General features: G+C 47.9%; 1 protein-coding gene across 1 annotated transcript in view; it reads left to right on the top strand.

Moving 5' to 3' along the window:
• Positions 1-24,978, top strand: part of LOC115082287 (amiloride-sensitive sodium channel subunit beta-2-like) — a 60,792-nt gene that overhangs the window by 9,070 nt on the left and 26,744 nt on the right. The window contains exons 2-7 of the mRNA XM_029586520.1: positions 3,003-3,324; positions 3,492-3,807; positions 8,463-8,653; positions 14,413-14,516; positions 18,755-18,918; positions 20,825-20,932. Coding sequence (XP_029442380.1) covers positions 3,011-3,324; positions 3,492-3,807; positions 8,463-8,653; positions 14,413-14,516; positions 18,755-18,918; positions 20,825-20,932 — 1,197 coding nt within the window. The 5' untranslated portion in view covers positions 3,003-3,010. The remainder of the gene's footprint in view (positions 1-3,002; positions 3,325-3,491; positions 3,808-8,462; positions 8,654-14,412; positions 14,517-18,754; positions 18,919-20,824; positions 20,933-24,978) is intronic.

Here is a 24,978-nt window from a genome sequence, read left to right as displayed (position 1 = left end):
AGAGGTGCTCTCCCCTCTGAATCTGGATCTAGTGCCTCAGCGCAGTGTGAGAGGCGCTCTCCCCTCTGAATCTGGATCTAGTGCCTCAGCGCAGTGTGAAAGGCGCTCTCCCATCTGAATCAGGACCCAGTGCCCCAGCGCAGCGTGAAAGGCGCTCTCCCATCTGAATCAGGACCCAGTGCCCCAGCGCAGCGTGAAAGGCGCTCTCCCCTCTGAATCAGGACCCAGTGCCCCAGCACAGTGTGAAAGGCGCTCTCCCATCTGAATCAGGACCCAGTGCCCCAGCGCAGTGTGAAAGGCGCTCTCCCCTCTGAATCAGGACCCAGTGCCCAGTGCCCCCTCTGAATCAGGACCCAGTGCCCAGTGTGAAAGGCACTCTCCTCTCTATGCCTGCACTGAGCCAGTTTACCAGCATGGAGCTGTGGAAACTTTGCCAGAGGATGTGATCAATGTGACTAGCACTGCAGGGTTTAAAAGAGGTTTGGACAAGCATGATGGCACAAACAGACCACGTGACCCATCTATCCTGCCCATCCGTCCCATTTTTGTAGCCCTTACAATTCCCATCACTCCTTCAGAGATGCCCTGGGCTTGTCCCATGCTTTCTTGAATTCAGATCCTGTCCTTGTCTCCACCACCTCTGCTGGGCGTCTCCTAGAATTAAAAGATGGTCAGTGGCAATCTTAATAGTATCTGTCGTAGCCAGTTTAGAATCTGAGGGAATGTAAAGAAGAATATTAAATCCATGCCCACTGCCCAGTCAAGCTAATAACGCTTCCATGGAGTAAAAGGTTTAATGTTTACTTCTTTGATTTTTAGGTCTTTTGACTGAATTAAGGCTGCAGCTCCTCCCCATCTCCCTTTTCATAAATAAAGTTATATCCAGACAGAAAGTTTTGCCATCAGTTTATGATGTAGAGTCAGGTCAGGAAGGAAGAAATATTCTGAAAGCATTGGGGTGCATGGACACGCGTGCAGAGATGTGGGAAATACATAGAACATGTTAAGCCAAGCAGAGTGGCACCGATTTGAAGGAACTAGAACCAGGAGATGTTTTTAATGTCTTAGTCAAGCTTCAAATTATTTCATGTCCCCCAATGAAGTTGGGTGGCCAAGCGTTAATTTTTCATGAGTTCTGGGTTTTGTTTGCTTTTTTGGATGCAGTTCTTCCTGCTCTCTTGGGATTACAGCTCGGTCGGGATCCGTCATTCACAACTTCCCAGGGAGCTTTCCTCTATTTTCTATCACTTAGCCTGGTTAACAGAGTCACAATTGTAGGCACTAAATCCGGCCTCTAGATGTTGCCATTGGGTCAGGAATAGCAACCTAAGAATCAAACCTAGGACCCTCCACATGGCATTGCACAGCATTGTCACTGAGAAGTGAATAGCCCAAAATTTACATTTGATCTTAACAAAAAAGAGGTCAAGGTGTGATTGACAGAGAGAGCTGGAGGGCGTGGGTGGGTCCCGGATGTGGGATGTGGGTGGGACCTCGCTTGCAATGTCAGACACTAGCATTACAAGACAGAGGATGTGAATACGACATCGGAAGGAAAGAAATGACAGGATATAAGGCATAGAATGATCCGTTTTTTGCCTAAGAAGATAATTTGATGATGCTGATGATGTTCAGATCATCATCCCTATACAGAACTCTATCTCGGACGCCCTAGAACATTGGAAGAAATGCTTCACAGCCATTAACTTCCTGCTCACTAACCTCCATCTTGCCCTCAACACGAACAAAACTGAACTCCTACTCATCTCCCCTCACTCATCCTCTTCCCCTCCTCCGTCTGATATCAACAAACTCAACCTCCTCTCAGCACAACCATTTATGAGGGACCTAGGAGTTCTCCTTGACCATCAATTAAGTATGAAGAACTACGTAAATTCCATACTCAAAGCCTGCTTTTTCAAACTTAATGTGCTTAAAAAACTCAAACCTCTCCTACACACCCAAGATTTCTGTACAGTTATCCAGGCTACCATCTCATCCAAATTAGACTACTGTAACGCTCTTCTCCTAGGGCTCCCTTACTCTACCATTAAACCACTACAAATGTTACAACATGCCACAGCGAGACTCATTGCAAATTCCCGTAAATATGATCACATCACTCCCATCCTTAGAGACCTACACTGGCTCCCCATAGCCTCCCGTATTATCTACAAAACCCTCACCATTATGCATAAAGCAATTCACACCCACAACTCCAACTGGTTAGATTTCTCTCTCACAACTCCTCAGTCCAGTTGACCCACTAGAATGGCCAAAAAAGGCACCCTAGTTGTGCCCTCCCTGAAAACAGCCCATCTCTCCTCTACACGTGACAGGGCACTCTCGATCGCAGGTCCCACTCATTGGAACACCCTACCGCCTGACCTGCGCCTCGAACCATGTATAAACAACTTCAAAAAGAAATTGAAAACATGGTTGTTCAAGCAAGCCTACCCAGAATAAAAGGCCATCACACCATTTCCAAAGTAATCCACTTTGCGTTTACTCTTTTCCTCACATTGAGGAACCACGTTATGTTATACTTTCTCTTCTCAGCTACTTCTTGTTACCCCCTTTCCCAGTTTTGCTTTCCCTGTTAAAATGTAATTTCCAAGCTTAACCCATTTACTGTAAACCGACATGATGTCCACAACTAATGCCGGCATATAAAAATGTTTAAATAAAATAAATAAAATAAATTTGCATCTTGAAGATGCTCCGCATGCAGAATACTGAGAATGAGCTGGCAGGCTGTAGGTCAAAAGCAAAAAGATGGTAGTGGGGTGCTGGCTGGAGGAAGGTGGATGGTTTTGGATGTCTGGTTTTATTCAATTCTGCATGTACAGTTCCTTAAGATGAACATTTCTGCTCCCTCTCAGAACCAGTGATTCCACCAGACATGAATCCCATGTTCTGTACTAGAAAGCTATGAGGTAAGCAGACTTTGTGCTTTAGCACTGAACGCTGCACTCTTACACAGATGTTGTTCTGTTTGTCAGGCTGCAGGATGAAGACGCTGCGCAGATACTGCACACGAGCTTGGCATCGCTTGCAGAAGGGCCCTGGATACACCTACAAAGAGCTCTGGGTCTGGTACTGTGATAATACCAACACCCATGGACCCAAACGCATCATCAAAGAGGGACCAAAGAAGAAAGTCGTATGGTTTATCCTGACCCTTGTATTTGCAGCGCTGGTTTTCTGGCAGTGGGGATTCCTCATACAGACCTACCTATCATATGGAATCAGTGTCTCTCTCTCCATCGGATTCAGAAAAAACCAATTCCCGGCAGTCACTGTATGTAATGCAAATCCTTTCAAGTAAGTGATCACATTTCCTGCTCCCATTGCTTCGAAGGAGATTCTGGTGCCATAAATCCCTTCCCTGCGAGTGCCGCATCTTTCATTAGCATAATCTAGTGACTGGAGCACAAGATGGCAGCCTCCCAAGAGCAGAATTGCTGAGCACTTTTCTTCCCTCTGTTTAGGTACTCAAAGGTCAAGCATCTGCTACAGGAGTTGGATGACCTGGTTTCCACTGCTCTGAACAGAATTCAGATCTCCAGCCAGCCTGCGACAGCAGGAGCAGAACTTCCACCCACCACTACGAACAGCTCGCACACCCTAGATCCACGCTTATGGAACTACATCCCATTATTTGTCATTGATGAAAGTGATCCAGATAATCCAGTTTTTATTAATATTTTTGAAAACAGTCCAAGTTACTCAACAACTAACTCTACCAATTCTAGCCCACAGAATACAACATCCTTTTCCCAGAGATTCAAAATAGCAATGCAAATGGTAAGCTCCATTTTAAACTTGACTGGATGGTTACATTATGCTGTGTATCCTGTGCTGTGAGATCCTGCAGGTTCTCCCAGAAATCGTCATTAGATACAGGGGAGGACATTGTCTCCTGTGCTGTGAGATCCTGCAGGTTCTCCCAGAAATCTTCATTAGACACAGGATTTATTTTTTATTTTTATTTATTTGTGTTTTTCTATACCGGCATTCACGGCAGTTCGTATCATGTCGGTTTACATAAAACAAGGGGTGAGCAATACATTATAACGTACATAGCTAAAACGTAAGAGTATACATTACAAAAGTATAACAAGTGCGTAGAAGAAAAAGTTACAATAAAACAGGGGTTATTCTAACTGGGATTAGAGTTAGAGGAGAGATAAAAAGTTTAACAAGAAGTAAAACATTGTAGTGATTGGTTGGTATTGTCTGTTTCAGTTTAATAGAAGATGCTCAGTGTTGCTGCATTTGATGGAAGTGAATCATTAAGGGTCCGGAAATGCTTTCATGAACAGCCATGTTTTAAGTCTCTTCCTGAAGGTTGGAAGACATGGTTCCTGTCGTAATTCTAAGGGGATTGAGTTCCATAGTGGGGGACCTGCTGTGGAGAAGGCCCGATCTCTCAATGTTATATGTTGGGTGGTATTGTTGTGAGGTACTTGTAGATATTCTCTATATGCTTCTCTGATGGGTCTGTTGGAGGAATGTTTTTTGAGAGCTATTTGTAGATGGAGTGGAGCCAGTCCATGGATATTTTTGTAGATTGTGGTGAGGGACTTATGAATTATTCTGTAGTGGATTGGTAACCAGTGAAGGTCTTTGAGGACTGGTGTAATGTGATCTCTTCTCCTTTTGTTTGTTAGAATTCTTGCTGCCGTGTTCTGTATCATTTGGAGAGGTTTAGTGTGGGATGATGGGAGGCCTAGAAGGATAGAGTTGCAGTAATCAATTTTCGCAAATATTATTGCTTGGAGCACTGTTCTATAATCATGGAAATGAAATAGGGGTTTTATTCTTTTTAATACGTGCAGTTTGTGGAAGCAGTCTTTGGTTGTTTGGTTGATAAACGATTTTAAATTTAGCCGGTTGTCTATAGAAACTCCTAAATCTCTTACTTTTGAGATTTGCAAGTTGGCTGGCGGGTTTGTAGTGATTTTGCAATTATCTGGAGAGATTAGCATGAATTCGCTTTTTGATTGGTTTAGAATAAGATTTAAGCTGGATAAGAGATCGTTAATTTCTTGAAAACAGTTTTCCCAAAGTTCTAGAGCTTTAGTGATGGATTCTTGGAGGGGGATCACAATCTGGACATCGTCGGCGAATATGAAGTGTTTTAGGTTCAATTTGTTTAGCAGTTGGCAAAGCGGGAGAAGGTATAAGTTGAAAAGTGTTGGTGAGAGAGAGGAACCCTGAGGAACTCCTTGTGAAGATGGGTATCTGGGGGATTCTTTGTTGTGGATTTTAACTTTGAAACCTCTGTTTTCTAAGAATGTCTTGAACCATGTTAGTGCTGATCCTGCAATACCGATGTTCGCCAGTTGCTTTAGTAATATGGCGTGGTTAACAGTATCGAAAGCTGCCGATAGATCCAATAAAATCAGTAGGAAGGCCTGTCCTTTGTCGATAGGATAGGACATTGTCTCCTGTGCTGTGAGATCCTGTAGGAGCCCACATAAATCTGCATTAGATATAGGGGAGGACATTGTCTCCTGTGCTGTGAGATCCTGCAGGAACTCTCAGAGACCTGCATTAGATACAGGGGAGGACATTGTCTCCTGTGCTGTGAGATCCTGCAGGAACTCTCAGAGACCTGCATTAGATACAGGGGAGGACATTGTCTCCTACAGTGTGAGATCCTGCAGGAACTCTCAGAGACCTGCATTAGATACAGGGGAGGGCAGTGTCTCCTGTGCTGTGAGACTGCAGGAACTCTCAGAGACCTGCACTGGATACAGGGGAGGACATTGTCTCCTGCATTGTGAGATCCTACAGGAACTCCCAGAAACCTGCATTAGATTCAGTATTGTCTCCTGTGCTGTGAGAGCCTGTAGGAGCCCACATAAACCTACATTAAATACAATGGAGGACATTGTCTCCTGCACTGTGAGATCCTGCAGGAACTCCCAGAGACCTGCATTAGATACAAGGGAGGACATTGTCTCCTGCACTGTGAGATCCTGCAGGAACTCCCAGAGACCTGCATTAGATACAGGGGACGACATTGTCTCCTGTGCTGTGAGATCCTGCAGGAACTCCCAGAGATCTGCATTAGATACAAGGGAGGACATTGTCTCCTGCAGTGTGAGATCCTGCAGGAACTCCCAGAGACCTGCATTAGATACAGGGGAGGACGTTGTCTCCTGCGCTGTGAGATCCTGTAGGAACTCACAGAAATCTGCAATAGATACAATGGAGTACATTCCTGTGCTGTGAAATTCTGGAGGTTTTAATTAAAAAATAAGGTAGGCAGAATATGGTTAGATGCAACCAGGTCTGGTTTTCAAGTTAACCAAAATATGCAAATTAACCTGATTTTTTAGAATGGTTTATCTGAAATGAGCCCACCTGGTGTCTCTCTAAGACTGGAATAAAGTGTCCTCTGGTGTGAACAATCATAGCAGGTGAACAGAAGTTGCCTTTCTCCTGGAGGATGTTCTCAGCTTTCATAGCCTGATAAAGCTGCTTGTCCTCTGGACGTATATGCCTGCGAGCTGGAGAATCAAGTTTGCAAGTCTTGTAAAGCTTTTATTCTCTTTTCACATACATGCATAAAGAAACACGCCTAGAAATACAAAGAAACACAGACAGACAGGAAAAAACTTGTAAGAGCTGGGAGCTGATCCAGATTTGTACCTGTTTTATGTCCTGTTGTTGTATGGATTCTTCTTGTTTTATGTTCTGCTGTATTTCTTGATGATGTGGTGTTACTCACACCGAGGAGCTGTTGGCGTCGTATCCCTACCCCTTCTGTTGCCTCTCTTGGCAAACACTGGTGAAAGTGCTGCTTCCTTATATCTCCACACTTTCATACCTATGAAATAAGGTGATGCATAATGTATTATGCACAAAATTTTACTGTGTACACACTAAAGAATTGCCTGTAGAACATGAACATGGTAGGAGCATATATGTTAATCCAGAAAAGTAGAGTGTGCAACAGGACTGGCACAGGGAAGCTGGTGTCCTGAGTAAGAGTTGCTATCTCTCTGCTTGGCTGGTTATACAGCCTCCCTGCTGACATTGGGCAGGTCAGACCACTATTGACCAGCTTAGCAAGAGCACAGGCAAGGGGCAAGTGGAGAGGGTGTGTCCCATTCGTGGAGGTGCAGTGGAGAGGGTGTGTCCCATTCATTGAGGTGCAGTGGAGAGGGTGTGTCCCATTCATGGAGGTGCAGTGGAGAGGGTGTGTCCCATTTGTGGAGGTGCAGTGGAGAGGGTGTGTCCCATTCATGGAGGTGCAGTGGAGAGGGTGTGCCCTATTCATGGAGGTGCAGTGGAGAGGGTGTGTCCCATTCGTGGAGGTGCAGTGGAGAGGGTGTGTCCCATTCATTGAGGTGCAGTGGAGAGGGTGTGTCCCATTCGTGGAGGTGCAGTGGAGAGGGTGTGCCCTATTCATGGAGGTGCAGTGGAGAGGGTGTGTCCCATTCGTGGAGGTGCAGTGGAGAGGGTGTGTCCCATTCATGGAGGTGCAGTGGAGAGGGTGTGTCCCATTCGTGGAGGTGCAGTGGAGAGGGTGTGTCCCATTCATGGAGGTGCAGTGGAGAGGGTGTGCCCTATTCATGGAGGTGCAGTGGAGAGGGTGTGCCCTATTCGTGGAGGTGCAGTGGAGAGGGTGTGCCCTATTCATGGAGGTGCAGTGGAGAGGGTGTGTCCCATTCGTGGAGGTGCAGTGGAGAGGGTGTGTCCCATTCATGGAGGTGCAGTGGAGAGGGTGTGCCCTATTCATGGAGGTGCAGTGGAGAGGGTGTGTCCCATTCGTGGAGGTGCAGTGGAGAGGACGTATCCCATTCGTGGAGGTGCAGTGGAGAGGGTGTGTCCCATTCGTGGAGGTGCAGTGGAGAGGACGTATCCCATTCGTGCTGGGATTCCAGAAGCAGATTGACACTTTTAGGCCTTAGCATGCACAGTAGAGATTTAATTAAAAAGAATTCAGATCCTGTCCTCATCTCCACCACCTCCACTGGGAGTCTGTTCCATGCATCCACCACCCTCTCTGTAAAGAAATATTTCCTAAGATGACTCCCAAGTCTCCCCCTTTTACCCTCATCCCATCAACTTTCTGTAATCCACCCCCTCCCTGCTAACCGACACTCTCTCTCCCCATCACCTCCACCATCCAGACGCGAGCCCAGCTTTCTTCCCCTCCCTCTCTCCCTGACTCCAGCACTTTCCTTGTGCACCCTTACTCTCCCTTCAGGTGAGTCTGGGCTGCAGTTTCTCCTCACATCCTGTGCTCCAGGCGTCTTCCTCCACTACCTGCAAGCTTGATGAAGGGCAATGGCTGGAGCAGCAAACTGATTGGCCCTCAGCTTTTTAGCATTTGCCCTGAGATGGAGCAATTGATGCAAATTTCTAGAGAGTTCCTGGTTTGGCAATGCGGTGCCTGAGTGCCTGCAGGCTTAGCTGTCTCTTACTGCTTTCTCTTCCTCCAGTGCACCAAGGATGGCAGTGAATGCACTTTCCGCAATTTCTCCAGTGCTGTGCAGGCTGTCAGTGAGTGGTATGTGCTGCAGTTTTCCAATATCTTCTCCGAGATCCCAGACTCAGAAAAGATAAAGATGGGCTACACAGCAGAGGATATGATTCTCACCTGCTTGTATGGGGTACAACCCTGCAGTTACAGGTCAGTAAGATGGATGTAAGAAGTGATTATGTCGTCTCTCACAGGTTTCCAGCCTGCCCAGGTACCTGTCCTTACTGCTAAGGATGCATCCCTGCTGCCCGCCATAGAGTGGCACCACCTGCAGGGCCTCTGCATATTCAGTTCCCTCCATTCCTAGCCACAAGACTCTAACACGTTGCCCGGGCATCCAGCCTCCCAAATCCCCCACATAGTTTGCCAGACAGACCCAGGCTAGGTGAGCGCCTGAGTTTCTGTTATCACTGAGCTTGCAGCCTCTCACACAATGCTGGTGTTACCACTAGGACTTCTGGCACTTCATATTAACCACATTGCACATTCTGGCAGTCCTAATAAAGCACAGCAATACGAATGCTTAACGTCATGTCCGTACGTCCAGCTTTCTGTTCTCTCCACTTTCAGCAACTCAGGATCCTCTGTACTTATCGTAGGCCCTCTTAAACTCTGTTAAACTGTTGTAGCTGCCACTACCCATCCTGGAAGATCATGCCACACTTCCACCACCCCTTCTGTGAAAAAGTGTTTCTCCATTATCTTGTATCATGACCTCTTCTTCTATAACTTCCTGTCCCCTGAAACAGGGTCATTATTACTTTCTTTCTTGCCTATCTGCTCTGCTGACCCTTTCACCAGGAGACTGCATCTTCCTCTTAACTGGCCAGCAGGTGTCACTGTAGGAGCAGGCCTGGTGCATCCACAGTACCTCCTGTCACTGATGTCAGCCCTTAGGCTGTGGCATGGCCCACACCGACAGCTGGCCGATACTCCTCTTGTTGGGACTCAGCTGGACATTCACATATACCAGCCCGTTCCCTGCAGGTTGAGCCCTTGGGTTCCAGGGGTCAGCAGGCAAATGTCCCTGGGGGCGGTCAGAGAGAGTGTCCAAACACAGGCTAAGGTCAGGACAGGCAGTGATCAGATGGTTACCAGGTTCAGGCCAAGGATCAGAGCAGGCAGCAAGCAGGAAGTATCCATACCAAAGGTCCATACCAGGCCGCAGGCATGAGAGTGGTCTGAGTCTGTAGCAGAGGATAGTAACAGGCAATCAGACCAAGACGAATATGACTCTAAGGACTGGGTAAGGCAGACCAGGCCAGACAGGGGAGACCAGCAGAGCAGGAACAAGGCAAGGGTATAAACGGGATGAGGACCAGGAACCTGATAAGGCAAAGCAGGACACAACTAGAGCAAGGCAAAGTTAGAGAGTCAGGCAGGGCAAGACACAAAGCAAGGTAATCAGGAGACACAGAGAGCAGCACACCCTGCAGTCTACTGGAAGCACAGCTGAGGTTTAAATCCTCAGCTGGCACTGACATCATCTCCTGGCACCTCAGCTGCTTTCCTGCTGAGGGACCTCACATGCACACTAAGGGCCCAGTGGGGGAAACAGGATGGCGGCATTCCCAGCACAAAGGAGGACACCTCAGCTTCGGCAGGTCGGAAGCTCACAAGGGTGAGTTCAGCTCATCACAGCCGGCCAAACGTTTCAGTGTCCCCTCCTCTAAGCCCTTTCCTCAAGCCTCTAGGCTCCATCTTTTGGGGAAAGCTTAGGTGGAATTCATTTAGCAGTTGGGGGGCTTGGAGGTTTTGAAACAGGTTCCCATGAGTTCTCTTGTGGGACAAAGCCCTTCCAAGAAATAAGGTATTGTATTTTGTTCTGCACTCTTTTTTGTAGTTTAGGATCTTCTGGACTTCGTACTGAGTATCCCCCTCAGAAATTACCCCCCCCCACCAGGTTTAGGAGGCAGCTGTGAGGGCCATGACAGGATCGTTGGCTTGAGAGAGAGACGAGGAACACATGTGTCTTGAGCATGACAGGATCGTTGGCTTGAGAGAGAGACGAGGAACACATGTGTCTTGAGCATGACAGGACCGTTGGCTTGAGAGAGAGAGAGAGAGAGACGAGGAACACATTTGTCTTGAGCATGACAGGACCATTGGCTTGAGAGAGAGAGAGAGACGAGGAACACATGTGTCTTGAGCATGACAGGACCATTGGCTTGAGAGAGAGAGAGAGAGACGAGGAACACATGTGTCTTGAGCATGACAGGACCGTTGGCTTGAGAGAGAGAGAGAGAGAGAGAAAGAGACGAGGAACACATGTGTCTTGAGCATGACAGGACCGTTGGCTTGAGAGAGAGAGAGAGAGAAAGAGACGAGGAACACATTTGTCTTGAGCATGACAGGACCGTTGGCTTGAGAGAGAGAGAGAGACGAGGAACACATGTGTCTTGAGCATGACAGGACCGTTGGCTTGAGAGAGAGAGAGACGAGGAACACATGTGTCTTGAGCATGACAGGACCGTTGGCTTGAGAGAGACGAGGAACACATGTGTCTTGAGCATGACAGGGCCGTTGGCTTGAGAGAGAGAGAGACGAGGAATACATGTGTCTTGAGCATGACAGGACCGTTGGCTTGAGAGAGAGAGAGAAAAGAAACACGTGTCTTGAGCATGACAGGACCATTGGCTTGAGAGAGAGAGACGAGGAACACATGTGTCTTGAGCATGGATGGAAGTTTCAATTGGAAAGCCACTGGTGCCACCTGGGGGATAATGGGACTTGGCACCACATACCTGGGTGCAAATGTAGCTGAAGACATCTTAAGGTGTAGATTCTGGGTACTTAGTCACACAAGTTCCCCAAGCTTGAATTGAGGTGCCAGTCCCTGCTTCTTATCAGCTTGTTTCTTGAATCGACTGGCCGCTGCAGTAAGAAGCTGGTGTGGCTTTTGCCAAAGACCTTTCAGATCTTGGCTCATAGTGTTGGCTGCAGGGCAGAAGACGGACACTGGAACAGGAAGTGGCACCCTAGGATGCTATCCAAAGACTATATGAAAGGGTGAGCAACCAGCTGAACTTCCCACATGGTTGTTGTGCAGAACTCTGCCCAGGGAAGAAGTGAAGCCCACTTCTCTTGACGTTCATTACCATAGGCGCTCAAGAATCTTTTGAGGATCTGGTTGACTCTGTCTATCCATTGCTTTGCAGGTGATATGAGAAGGTGAAATCCAACGTGATAGCACTTTTTTTTTTACAGAGGCTTTTCCAAAAACAGGCAGTAAACTGCATTTCTCGATTTGAGAGAATGTAAGCAGGAAGCCCATGTAAACAGAAGATGTGTTGAACAAAGAGGCAGGCCAGCTCCAGCTCAGAGGGAAGGCTGGGGAGTGGTGTGAAGTGAACCATCTTAGAAAAGCAATCCACCACCACCCAGACAATGATGTAGTAATTAGAGAGAGGAAGGTCAGTGACAGTGGCCAGATGTGTCCAGGGTTCCTCGGGGGCTGGCAATGGCTATAACAGCCCCCCAAGGGTGAACATGAGAGCTGTTTTGCATTGCACAGTGGGGGCAGGATTCCACGTATTGCCACACATCATGCTTCACAGGAAGCCATCAGTAATGGCGAAGAACTAGTGACACTGGTTTTGCCCTGCCTGGCGGGAGTCGTGGGCCCATTTAAGTATCTTAGACATGTGGGAACTACCATCTTTCCAGGTGGAACAGGTACTGTAGCAGTGACCACATTTCTCGCTGGAACTATGATGTGGTGAGGAGGTTCCAGGGAGTCTTCGGTTTTGAACGACCATGAAAGACCGTTGATTTTTTTCCACAGGGGAGTACCAAAGATCAAAGACAAAACAATCAAAAATAACAACCATCTGACCTGATAAAGGTCAAACGCTGAGCCTGCAGGAGATATACTACATTTTTGTGGTCCATATAAATTGTAATCCAATAACTAGGCCCTTTCAGCAGATGGTGCCATGTTTCCAGTGCCAGATTCACAGCTAGAAGCTCCCAGTCCCTAATCGTGTAATTCCCTTCCACAGGGGTAAACTTCTTAGAAAACAAAAAAGTATGGTAAAAGGGTTCCTTGGACATTGTGGCCCCCTACCCAAACGGCCGCAGCATCCTCCTTCACAATGAAGAATTTTGATAGATCTGGATGATGGAGACAGGGATCCCTTAGGACTTCCTTCTTGAGGCTGTTAAAGACCTGTATGGCTTCTTCCATCCAGTGCCTGATGTCGGTGTCCTTTTTGCTAAGGGCTGTGAGAGGGGCCTCCAAGGAGGAGTACCCATGCATGAACTGCTGATAATAATTGATGAAGCCAAGGAAGCATTGCAGAGGCCTTGAGGCCGATAGGTTGGAGCCAATCTCTGATGCTTTGACCTTCTCTGGGTCAATGCATAACCCGTCCCGGGAAACAATGTAGCCCAAGAATGGCAGCTCCTGCTGTTCAAATGTACATGTTTCAAGCTTAGCACAAGTGATATAGAAGAAGAAAATATAACTTCAAACGGTTTTTAAACTACTTCAACATATAAACACAGCATCAGACCATTGGTGCTAAAAATTCAATAAACTGTCTCTTGCCACGCAACGGCCTGCAAATAGTGTAAAGACAAAGCACCTTAAACTTCATTCATGTGCTGCTTCAATATAGCACCCACACTCCCTTTTGTTTAACCCATCCTCTTAATCATAAATGCACTTAGCTAATGTGATGCTGCTTATAAGCCTAACACAGCCAACTTCATAACAGCTCCGACACTGTGTTGTGTTGTAAGAAGACCACTGATGACACTGAATGGCAATACCAGGAAATCAGGCCAAGATGAATATGACACCAGGGACCAGGCACGGCAGGGCAAACCAGACCAGACAGGGGAGACCAGCGGAGCATGAACAAGGCAAGGGTAGGAACGGGACAAGGTCCATGGCACTAGCAAGGCAAGGCAGGACACAACTAGTCAAAGGCAAGGCTAGCGCAAGACATAAGCAGAGAGACAGGCAGGGCAAGGCACAAAGCAAGGTAATGAGGACACACTGCAGGCTACTCAGAGGACGTGTTGCCGAGGCACCTCAGCTGCTTCCCTGCGGTGGGACCTTTATCTTCTCTTATGCATGCCTAAGGGCCAAGTGGGAGAAACAGGATGGCGGCAAAGGGTGGGTTGGCAGCTCCTGGAGTGAGGGTGGCCAATTACGGGGCCCTTCCATGGCCAGTCAAACACTACACCTCCTAGCCCACCATGCAGACAGCAGATCAGCCCCGGACACAAAGTGAGGTCTCCTGCATAGCCGCATGCTGCACTGCCCATCTGAACATAAGAACATGCCATACTGGGTCAGACCAAGGGTCCATCAAGCCCAGCATCCTGTTTCCAACAGTGGCCAATCCAGGCCATAAGAACCTGGCAAGTACCCAAAAACTAAGTCTATTCCATGTTACCATTGCTAATGGCAGTGGCTATTCTCTAAGTGAACTTAATAGCAGGTAATGGACTTCTCCTCCAAGAACTTATCCAATCCTTTTAAACCCAGCTACACCAACTGCACTAACCACATCCTCTGGCAACACGTTCTGCACTGTCTGCAGGGCCCTGAGGTTAGTTCGCCAGCACATCTTATGTTCTTAAGTTCATCCAAAGCATTATTTCATTTATAGATTGAATGTGGGGCTATAATTCCATGAATACGTTTGAATTGAAATTTGTGGTTCCTAAAGTTGCTCACAGTGAACCACCAATGCTTTTTCCATCCCATGGGAGCTGCAGCCCTCCCCCAGCCTCCCATTAAGAGCCTGAGAGCTGCTGCATTCTGCCCCCATCCCGTCCCCCTCCCCAGTGTGGGACCCTTTCCCTCCAGGCCTCACCAACGATCAGGAGCTGATGAGAGACGCACCCTTTTCCCCTTCAGGATTTTCATTCTCTCTCACTTTGTGCTTATCTTTCAGAAACTTCACCCACCTGTTTCACCCCAACTATGGAAACTGCTACATCTTCAACTGGGGACAGGATGAGGATGTGCTGTTTTCTACCAATCCTGGAGTGGAATTTGGTGAGAACCTTGTAAAGGGCAATGGAGGAGCTCTAGCCCGGCCGTGCTATCACAGCACTTCCAGTATTTTTTTTATTTTAGATTCAGCTCGTGCCTTTTCAGTGCTACCTCAAGGCAACGTATATTCAGGTACTGTAGGTATTTCCCTGTCCCCAGAGGTGCATGATGGCAGAAAAAGACCACATGGGCCTATCTAGTCTGCCCATCCATCCAACTAATTCCCCAGATAGCCCTTGTAATTATCCCAGACGTTCCTGAATTCTGATACCCTCACCCTCCACAGGGAGGCTTCTCCATGCATCCACCTCCCTCTCTGTAAAGAAAGGTTTCCTAAGATTACTCCTGAGTCCTCCCCCTTTCAATCTCATCTCACAACCCCTCGTTCTGCAGCCTCCTTTCCATTGATAAAGGTTCCCCTCCTGTGCATGCACACCTTTCAGATATTTGAAGGTCTCTCATATCTTCCTTTTCCTCTCTTGTGTACAAGTTCAGATCTTTAAGTCTGTCCCTATATCCTTTATGATGAAGACCACAGACCATGTTAGCAGCCTCCCTCTGCAGCGACTCCATCCTGTTTATATCCTTTATAGGGTGCGATCTCCAGAATTGTACACAGGATTCTAAGTGAGTGGTGACGCGTAATATGGACCCCAGCATCACGCGCCTATAGTTGGGATTATTTTTCTCTAGCTGCATTACTTTGTACTTGTAGCGAAGCTCAAGGAATGGTCTAAGGTCTGGCACCTGAGATTTAATGCTAAAAATGGAGAGTATTGTATTTAGGATGCAAAAACCCAAGGGAAAGGCACAGTATTGGAGGTGAAATTCTTCTAAGCACAAATGAGGGGCAGGATCTGGGGTGATTGTATTTGATGATCTTAAGGAGGCCAAGCAGAACGATAAAGCAATGATAAAAGCTAGAAAGATGCTTGGCTGCATAGGGAGAGGAATGGTCAGCAGAAAAAGGGAGGTGATATTGCTAAGACCTCACTTCAACAGGATATAAACAGGATGGAGTCACTGCAGAGGGAGGCTGCTAACATGGTCTGTGGTCTTCCTTCTAAATCACATGGGGATAAACTTAAAGATCTGAACATGTACACCCTAGGGGAAAGAGAGATATGATAGAGACAGTCAAATACCATAAAGGTTTCCATGCACAGGGGGTGGAAAAGAGGCTCTAGAATGAGGGGTCATGAGATGAGGGTGAAAGGGGGTAGACTCAGGAGTAATCTCAGGAAATATTTCTTTACAGAGAGGGTGGTGGATGCATGGGACGGCCTCCCAGTGGTGGTGGTGGTGGAGATGAGGATAGGACCTGAATTCAGGAGAGCTTGGGATAAATACAGGGGATCTCTAAGGAGGTGATGAGAATTGTAATCCTTCACAGACCTGTTATTGTACCTTTATTTACTTTATTTTTACTTATATTTATTTTAAACTTCTCCGGTGTGGACTTACAGTTTCTTGCCTAATAGACTCTTCGTTCTCTAAGTGTCTCTCTGGTTAACAGCTGCTTATTCTACCCCCAGTTTTATCCACTGTTTTCCCAGTTCTCTGTAATGCTTGTTGCAATATTGTGTTACACTGCTAACCGATATGATATGTATCTTGCCACATGAATGTCGGTATAGAAAAGTTCAAAATAAATAAAATAATAAATAAATAATGTTAAATTAATTGGATGGATGAGCAGACTGGATGGACCATATGGTCTTTATCTATTGTCATGTTTCTATGCATCTGTCATTTAATGCCAGTCTTATAGTAACATAGTAAATGACAGCAAATAAACACTGAGATGGTCCATCCAGTCTGCCCAGCAGGTTGCTTAGGCTAGTAACTGCCGCTCAGTGCACATTTATTTTATTTATTTATTTAAAGATGTTTTATATACCGCAGCACGTGTGGCACATCACCTCGGTTTACAGAAAACATTAATTCAGCAAAGCACTTTACAATAAAAAACACATTAACTGGTAAAAAAACAAGTAGTATGTTTAACCAATAACTAGGAGAATAAACATGCAGAAATGTTACACCTAAAGTTAATAGAAATGATCGCATTTCTTCATTTCCATTCTCTAGCATCTAGGGATCCTCAGTATTTATCCCAAGCCCTTTTGAATTCCATTACTGTTCTTGTCTTCACCATCTCTTAGGGAGGATATTCCAGGCATCCACCACCCTCTCTGTGAAGAAATATTTCCTGATGTTGGTCCTTTCAGATATTTAGAAGTCTGTATCCTATCTCCCCTGTTCCTTCTCTCCTCCAGGATATTCATATTTAGGTCCTTCAGTCTTATCTCATAAATCTTCCAGTGCAGACCCCACACCATTTTGGTCGCCCTTCTCTGGACCGCCTCATCCTGTCTCAGTCCCTTCGGGGATACGGACTCCAGAACTGAACACAGTACTCCCGGTGAGGCTTCACCAAGGACCTGTACAAGGGGATTATCTCCTCCTTTTTCTTCCTGGTTATTCCTCTCTCTATGCAGCCCAGCCTTCTTCTGGCTTTAGCTATCGCCCTGTCACATTGCTTCACCATCTTCAGATCATCAGAATTATCACCCCAAGGTTTCTCTCTCGATTTGTGCACATCAGACCTTTGCCCCCATCGTGTGCAGCTCCTTTGCATTACTGCACTCCACCTGCATGACTCATAGTGCCTTGCAGCTCTTTACAATCTGCTGCAGTTTTAATGACTCAAAACAATTTTGTGTCACTGTTCCCTTTTCCAGATCATTTATGAATATACTAAATAGCTCCTCTGGGGCACTCCACTATTGACCTTTCTCCGTTTGGAAAACTGCCCATTTAGTCCTCCTTCTGTTGCCTGCCTTTTATCCAGTCACCAATCCACAATAGGACACTGACTCCTAACCCATGACCTCCCAATTTTGCGAGGAGTCTCATGAGGGACTTTATCAAATGCTCTCTGAAAATCCAAATACACTACATCAGCTGGCTCATCTTTATCTGCTCAAAAACATCTAATAAATTGATAAGGCAAGACGTCCCTTTGCAAAACTCATATTGACTCTCCCCCATTAAACCATGTCTATGTGCTCAGTATTTTGTTTTTAAGGATAGCTTCTATCATTTTCCCTGGCACAGAAATCAGGCTTTTTGGTCTGTATATTCCTGATCACCCCCGGAACCCTTTTTAAAAATTGACATTGTATTGGCCATCCTCCAGTCTTCAGGTATTGTGGCTGTTTTAAATGAGAGATTGCAGATCATCAGAAACAAGTCTGCAATTTCATGTTTGAGTTCCTTCAGAACTCTGGGGAGAATACCATCTGGTCCCTGTGATTTGTTTTTCTTTAGTCTGTCAATCTGATTTATTACATCCTCCAGTTTTGCAGCAATTTTGTTTATTCACTTAGAATCAGCACCATCGAAAAATGTTTCTAGAGTAGGAATAACCTTCCTAAAGAGCAAGGTAAAGAATTAATTTAGTTTACTGCAATTTCCTTGTACTCCCTGAGTACCACTTTTTCCCCTGGGTCATCTAGCAGCCCAAAAGACTCCATCACAGGCTTTTTGCTTCAGATGTTTTTGAAAACGGTTTTATTACCTGTTTTTTTACTACTAGGGAAAGTTTCTTTTCAAATTCTCTGTGAGCCTGCTGAATTACTTTTTTACATCTAACTTTTCCAATTTTCCTCATTTGGGTCTGCTTTCTATTGTTTGAAAGATGCTTTTTTGGCTTTAACTGTCTCTTTCACCTCACTATTAAACAATGTGGGCAGTTGTTTGGTTTTCCTTCCTTTTTTAATGTATGGAATACATTCTGTCTGGGCCTCAAGGATGGTACTTTTAGAAAATAACCATGCCCCCTGCAAGTTTTTAATCTTGTGAATTACTCCTTTTAGTATTGTTCTAACAAAATGTTCTTTGTCCATTAGAATTACTATTTAAACAGCAGTGGCTTCTCTTACCTCAAACTTTCATCTTTATAAAACAATTTACTGGTGACAGGGAGTCACTTTGCCTTTGTGAAGGTAAAATATGAGCGTAAGAAATAGTAGAACTTGACCCTGGACACATCCACAGCTTCAGGAATCGCATGGCCACCTAACACAGGACTGACACCAAGGCTCTATTAAAGCCCTGGCAGAAGTGAGGTGTGCACGTTAAGCATTTTGCATATAAATCAAACTAAATAATCTAAGAAATAAAATGTCTATGCTGTGCTAAGTGGATCTTGCATTTCCATACTGTTACTTGCACAGGCCTGAAATTAATATTGGATATCAACCAGGAAGAATATATCCCGTACCTTCAGTCTACTGCTGCATCAGTAATTATGATCCATGAGCAAAGAAGCTACCCTTACCTGAAAGATCTGGGCATCTATGCACTGACCGGAGCAGAAACATCTATTGGGGTCATGTTGGTGAGTCTGACAAAGAATGTGATCTGATGGGCGTGCAGCCAGCCAGCTAGCAAGATTGGTTGGAACTGGTTAATCCAAAGCAGAACAAGTTTTACAGTAGCGCTGGCATTAAAAGAATTTGATAAAGAATATTTTTGCTCTGTAGTTTGTTAAAACTGTTTCTTAACAAAGCAAAAACACATTAGCAGAAGCTGAAGGACTTGTGACCTTTTCCTACTCTAGAGGCAGCCATAGGTATCCTAGAATATCAAAGCCAAGACGTTAGAGAGACAAAAATATTCTGCAAAATTCCACATCCTTGAGAGTTGCTTTGATTCTCTCTCCACTGTATACAAATATCTGTCATGCAAATTGATCGTGGATATCCTGGATACCTCACTGACTGGGAGACCTTGAGGACAGGTTTGGGAATCACTGCTCACACAGCACCATGGAGTCCCACTCTCATCCATCACACAGCGCTGTTTCCCACTCTCTTAATCTGCATGTTCACCCATCATACAATTCTGCAGTGTCCCACTCATGTTTTAAATGATCACCCATCACACAGCGCAGTGTAATACTCTCATGACCTGCATATTCACCCATCACACAGCACAGTGCAATACTCTCATGACCTGCATATTCACCCACCACACAGCACAGTGTAATACTCTCATGACCTGCATATTCACCCATCACACAGCACAGTGCAATACTCTCATGACCTGCATATTCACCCATCACACAGCACAGTGCAATACTCTCATGACCTGCATATTCACCCATCACACAGCACAGTGACCCACTCATGATCTGCATGCTCACCCATCATACAATACTGCAGTGTCCCACTCATGTTTTAAATGATCACCCATCACACAGCACAGTGTAATACTCTGACCTGCATATTCACCCATCACATAATGCAGTGTCCCACACTCATGACCTGCATGTTAACCCATCAAACAGTACTGCAGGTTATCCCACTTTCATGTAGTGCACATACACCCACTACATAGCACAGTGACCTATTATTATGACCTGTATGTTCACTCATCACATAGCGCAGTGTCCTGCTTCCACGTTTTACATGTATACCCAGCACCACACTAACTCACTCTTGATCTGCACGTACAACCAGTACACAGCGCAGTGTCCCACTTTTACATTCTGCACATGCATCCAGCACACAGCACAGTGTCCCACTCTCTCACTCTGCACGTGTATCCAGCACACAGCACAGTGTCCCACTTTCTCACTCTGCACGTGCATCCAGCACATGGCGCACTGTCCAACTCTCACGCTCTGCATGTACATACAGCACACAGTGCAGTGTCTTACTCTCACACTCTGCATGTACATCCAGCACACAGTGCAGTGTCCCTCTCTCACGCTCTGCATGTACATCCAGCACACAGTGCAGTGTCTCACTCTCACGCTCTGCATGTACATCCAGCACACAGTGCAGTGTCCCTCTCTCACGCTCTGCATGTACATCCAGCACACAGTGCAGTGTCCCTCTCTCACGCTCTGCATGTACATCCAGCACACAGTGCAGTGTCTCACTCTCACGCTCTGCATGTACATCCAGCACACAGTGCAGTGTCCCTCTCTCACGCTCTGCATGTACATCCAGCACACAGTGCAGTGTCCCTCTCTCACGCTCTGCATGTACATCCAGCACACAGTGCAGTGTCCCTCTCTCACGCTCTGCACATATATCCAACAGAGTATCCAACTTTTATTCCTTAAGCACACATCTTACATATGGCAGAATATTGTCTTGTTCTTACACATATCACACAGCAGCATAGTGTCCTGCCCTTTGACCCAATGGCAAAGCAGTGCAGACTCTTCCTCTTTATTCTCCTGTTGAAGTGAATTCTACTATGAAATTCTGAATAATGCAACTTTCTTATTTTAGGATGAAATTCAGCATTTGGGTGCACCGTACAGCTCATGCACAGTTGATGGGTCCGATAGTCCTTGGCTGAATCTGTACAGAGCATATAATGGCTCATACTCAATCCAGGTACTGGAGTTGTAATAACACCACAATAGGAAAAGGTTATTATGCACTAAAACTACTTCTAGTGGACTGTCAGTCCTGCTAGAAATGGATTTAACTTGACCCCTGAAGACACAGAACAATCTTCTGGTGCCTTGCACACATTGTACTGTGCTGTAGTACATAACACCTGCAGAAAGCTGCCCTGAGAGAATAACAGAAAGGGAACCAGGAGACCCAGGTTCAAATGCTTCTGCCACTCTCATGCCCTGCACGTACACCCAGCGCACACGATGGGTTCAAAGGCTGCTTCTGCCACTCTCAACCACTCTCATGCCCTGCACGTACACCCAGCGCACACGATGGGTTCAAAGGCTGCTTCTGCCGCTCTCACCCACTCTCATGCCCTGCACGTACACCCAGCGCACACGATGGGTTCAAAGGCTGCTCCTGCCACTCTCAACCACTCTCATGCCCTGCACGTACACCCAGCACACACGATGGGTTCAAAGGCTGCTTCTGCCGCTCTCATCCACTCTCATGCTCTGCACGTACACTCAGCGCACACGATGGGTTCAAAGGCTGCTTCTGCCAAGCTCACCCCCTCTCATGCCCTGCACGTACACCCAGCGCACACGATGGGTTCAAAGGCTGCTTCTGCCACTCTCACCCACTCTCATGCCCTGCACGTACACCCAGCGCACACGATGGGTTCAAAGGCTGCTTCTGCCACTCTCACCCACTCTCATGCCCTGCACGTACACCCAGCGCACACGATGGGTTCAAAGGCTGCTTCTGCCACTCTCAACCACTCTCATGCCCTACACGTACACCCAGCACACACGATGGGTTCAAAGGCTGCTTCTGCCAAGCTCACCCCCTCTCATGCCCTGCACGTACACCCAGCGCACACGATGGGTTCAAAGGCTGCTTCTGCCGCTCTCACCCACTCTCATGCCCTGCACGTACACCCAGCGCACACGATGGGTTCAAAGGCTGCTTCTGCCGCTCTCATCCACTCTCATGCCCTGCACGTACACTCAGCGCACACGATGGGTTCAAAGGCTGCTTCTGCCAAGCTCACCCCCTCTCATGCCCTGCACGTACACCCAGCGCACACGATGGGTTCAAAGGCTGCTTCTGCCACTCTCACCCACTCTCATGCCCTGCACGTACACCCAGCGCACACGATGGGTTCAAAGGCTGCTTCTGCCACTCTCACCCACTCTCATGCCCTGCATGTACACCCAGCGCACACGATGGGTTCAAAGGCTGCTTCTGCCACTCTCAACCACTCTCATGCCCTGCACGTACACCCAGCACACACGATGGGTTCAAAGGCTGCTTCTGCCAAGCTCACCCCCTCTCATGCCCTGCACGTACACCCAGCGCACACGATGGGTTCAAAGGCTGCTTCTGCCGCTCTCACCCACTCTCATGCCCTGCACGTACACCCAGCGCACACGATGGGTTCAAAGGCTGCTTCTGCCGCTCTCACCCACTCTCATGCCCTGCACGTACACCCAGCGCACACGATGGGTTCAAAGGCTGCTTCTGCCGCGCTCACCCACTCTCATGCCCTGCACGTACACCCAGCGCACACGATGGGTTCAAAGGCTGCTTCTGCCACTCTCAACCACTCTCATGCCCTGCACGTACACCCAGCACACACGATGGGTTCAAAGGCTGCTTCTGCCAAGCTCACCCCCTCTCATGCCCTGCACGTACACCCAGCGCACACGATGGGTTCAAAGGCTGCTTCTGCCACTCTCATGCCCTGCATGTACACCCAGCGCACACGATGGGTTCAAAGGCTGCTTCTGCCACTCTCACCCACTCTCATGCCCTGCACGTACACCCAACGCACACAATGGGTTCAAAGGCTGCTTCTGCCGCTCTCACCCACTCTCATGCCCTGCACGTACACCCAGCGCACACGATGGGTTCAAAGGCTGCTTCTGCCGCTCTCACCCCCTCTCATGCCCTGCACGTACACTCAGCGCACACGATGGGTTCAAAGGCTGCTTCTGCCGCGCTCACCCACTCTCATGCCCTGCACGTACACCCAGCGCACACGATGGGTTCAAAGGCTGCTTCTGCCGCTCTCATCCACTCTCATGCACTGCACGTACACCCAGCGCACACGATGGGTTCAAAGGCTGCTTCTGCCGCTCTCATCCACTCTCATGCCCTGCACGTACACCCAGCGCACACGATGGGTTCAAAGGCTGCTTCTGCCACTCTCATGCCCTGCACGTACACCCAGCGCACACGATGGGTTCAAAGGCTGCTTCTGCCACTCTCACCCACTCTCATGCCCTGCACGTACACCCAACGCACACAATGGGTTCAAAGGCTGCTTCTGCCGCTCTCACCCCCTCTCATGCCCTGCACGTACACCCAGCGCACACGATGGGTTCAAAGGCTGCTTCTGCCGCTCTCACCCCCTCTCATGCCCTGCACGTACACTCAGCGCACACGATGGGTTCAAAGGCTGCTTCTGCCGCGCTCACCCACTCTCATGCCCTGCACGTACACCCAGCGCACACGATGGGTTCAAAGGCTGCTTCTGCCGCTCTCACCCCCTCTCATGCCCTGCACGTACACTCAGCGCACACGATGGGTTCAAAGGCTGCTTCTGCCGCGCTCACCCACTCTCATGCCCTGCACGTACACCCAGCGCACACGATGGGTTCAAAGGCTGCTTCTGCCGCTCTCACCCACTCTCATGCACTGCACGTACACCCAGCGCACACGATGGGTTCAAAGGCTGCTTCTGCCGCTCTCATCCACTCTCATGCCCTGCACGTACACCCAGCGCACACGATGGGTGCAAAGGCTGCTTCTGCCGCTCTCATCCACTCTCATGCACTGCACGTACACCCAGCGCACACGATGGGTTCAAAGGCTGCTTCTGCCGCTCTCATCCACTCTCATGCCCTGCACGTACACCCAGCGCACACGATGGGTTCAAAGGCTGCTTCTGCCGCTCTCACCCACTCTCATGCCCTGCACGTACACCCAGCGCACACGATGGGTTCAAAGGCTGCTTCTGCCGCTCTCACCCACACTCATGCCCTGCACGTACACACAGCGCACACGATGGGTGCAAAGGCTGCTTCTGCCACTCTCATCCACTCTCATGCCCTGCACGTACACCCAGCGCACACGATGGGTTCAAAGGCTGCTTCTGCCGCGCTCACCCACTCTCATGCCCTGCACGTACACCCAGCGCACACGATGGGTTCAAAGGCTGCTTCTGCCGCTCTCACCCACTTTCATGCCCTGCACGTACACCCAGCGCACACGATGGGTGCAAAGGCTGCTTCTGCCGCTCTCATCCACTCTCATGCTCTGCACGTACACCCAGTGCACACGATGGGTTCAAAGGCTGCTTCTGCCGCGCTCACCCACTCTCATGCCCTGCACGTACACCCAGCGCACACGATGGGTTCAAAGGCTGCTTCTGTCACTGATGCTTACTGTTAGTATAGACTGGAATTTCAAAAAGGTTTAACCAGCTAACTTTGGAACTTAGTAGGCTAAACGTTTGCTTTAAAATTTGTACCACTGATCAACCAAAGACAATTATGTTCCTATATTCTAAATGTGACCACCTATATTCACAAATCAGCAGAAACGGGGGCAGCTTCAGAGCAATTGCTTGGGTGGGCTTCTGATTTAGCTTCTGGTTTTCAGTGTTATGCTCAGGTTGTGAACCCTTGGACCGACGGGAGGATGGTATACCTGAGGAAGTGGATCCTTAGGTTCTCCCATCGGATGGCGAGGCAGAGCAGAAGATGTGACCAGCTGACCCTCGGCACTGGAGACTGAGGCAACTTGTGGAAGCAGACGAAGAGTCGTGACGTCAAGGAGAGGAACGGAGTCTTCGCCACTGGAAGTCCGCGGTCCCCCCAGGAGGATCCCGTAGGGACCCGGGCTGCTGGGACTTAGGTGGACCTTTGAGAGGTCAAGGAGCCGAGAGTTCGGTGCAAGGGCTAACTGGAGCTTCACCCCTGGAAGCCCGTGGTCCCCCCGGGAGGAGTCCGTAGGGACCCGGGCTGCTGGGA

This window comes from Rhinatrema bivittatum, unplaced genomic scaffold (genome assembly GCF_901001135.1).
Source record: "Rhinatrema bivittatum unplaced genomic scaffold, aRhiBiv1.1, whole genome shotgun sequence".
Classification (NCBI taxonomy): domain Eukaryota; kingdom Metazoa; phylum Chordata; class Amphibia; order Gymnophiona; family Rhinatrematidae; genus Rhinatrema; species Rhinatrema bivittatum.
Note: the sequence above shows the minus strand (reverse complement) of the source record. Positions and strands in the feature narration are given on the sequence as shown.